This window comes from Emiliania huxleyi (assembly GCF_000372725.1).
Source record: "Emiliania huxleyi CCMP1516 unplaced genomic scaffold EMIHUscaffold_336, whole genome shotgun sequence".
Lineage (NCBI taxonomy): Eukaryota > Haptophyta > Isochrysidales > Noelaerhabdaceae > Emiliania > Emiliania huxleyi.
In genome coordinates this window covers 92152-93344 of record NW_005199470.1, presented here as the reverse complement: position 1 = coordinate 93344, position 1193 = coordinate 92152, and the positions used below count along the sequence as shown (strand labels likewise).

The following is a 1193-nucleotide window of genomic DNA, read 5'->3' as shown; positions in this document are numbered from 1 at the left end:
ACCGGGGGAGGAAACGGTAATATGATTCAACAATTCACAAGAGTCCACCCAGACTTTCGGACAATTCATGAAGGGACCCGGACAACCCACTTAACATTCGGGGGCCTAGGAAGTGTTTTCCCCCCCACCCCCTTTTTCAAGAACGGACGTGCAGAGGCACGTGGTGTGAGAAAAAACGAAACGCATACGGGCGATCGCCTTCCGCCACGCGCCGCCCCCCCCGGCACTCCCAAAGCCGTGCGCCCCCCCCCACGCCACGCAACCTCATCCGCACGCACGCGCCCTCACTCGAGTGTGTGCTCGCAAACACGCACGCCAATGCCCACTTCCGTAGGCGTCGGCGCCAGTGCATGCACCTGGTCGTCTCGACTTCAACTACCAGCCTCGTCGCCCGCACGCTCGCGGCCCCACTTATAACCATGGCTTCCAAAGAATTCCTGACGCGAACCCTCGCCGCCCGCGGCTTCCTCGCCTGGATCACGCAGCTCCTCGCCTCGTGCGCGTGGGTCGCCTCCGTTTTCATCTACGGCGGCTGGGAGCTTGGCGATCGCTTGCAGCTGGTCGCTGCGCTGAGCTGGACCGTGTCCAATGCATTCGCCGCACCCGAGGCGATTCTGCCGCTGCTCACTGCGCCGGAAGAGCAGGTTGCGGTCGAGGTTAGGAGCGTCAAGTCGGAGGCGTGAGCCTTTGCGCTTTTTATGCAGCATGTTGCATGGTCCATGGACGGCATCTCCCAGATCATCTCGACAATCTATCAGCTTGTCCCAAGCCTGTCCTCTTTCCGTGCGGTGAAGCGTTATTTTCCGCCCACGCACTGTTTTGAAGCGAATGACACCGGACACTGCACACACAGAGACCTCAGCTCTATCGTGCTCGCATTCCACGTGCTCGCACGCAGCGGTTGCTGCCAGTGTGTGCAGTCGTGCAGTGTCCAGTGAGAGCAGTGTTCGCGGCGTCTCGCGCAGAGCCTCCTCTCGCTCTCCGCCTCTCCCTCTGGCACTGGCTCTGATCTCGTCACGACTCACGTGAGCCCTCCGCTCTTCTGCAGCCTGGCAGCAGCTGCCGCAGCAAGCGCTGTGCGTGGCTGCGCGAGACGGCGCCGGGGTAGTGCACGCCTGCGACACGCGGCGGACGGCCGTGATCGAGTGGCGGGGGTTCACTCGACGTGGGGCTTGCTGCGCGCCGTCGGGAGA

The 1193-nt window shown here is 62.7% G+C and overlaps 1 protein-coding gene across 1 annotated transcript; it reads left to right on the top strand.

The window, feature by feature from the left end:
* Window positions 1–419: 419 nt before the first annotated feature.
* On the top strand, window positions 420–938 carry EMIHUDRAFT_241625 (hypothetical protein; the record flags this gene model as incomplete). Its single annotated transcript, XM_005773520.1, has 2 exons — window positions 420–679; window positions 854–938. The coding sequence occupies 2 exons, from the start codon at window positions 420–422 to the stop codon at window positions 936–938; spliced, it is 345 nt and encodes a 114-aa protein (XP_005773577.1).
* Window positions 939–1193: the final 255 nt, after the last annotated feature.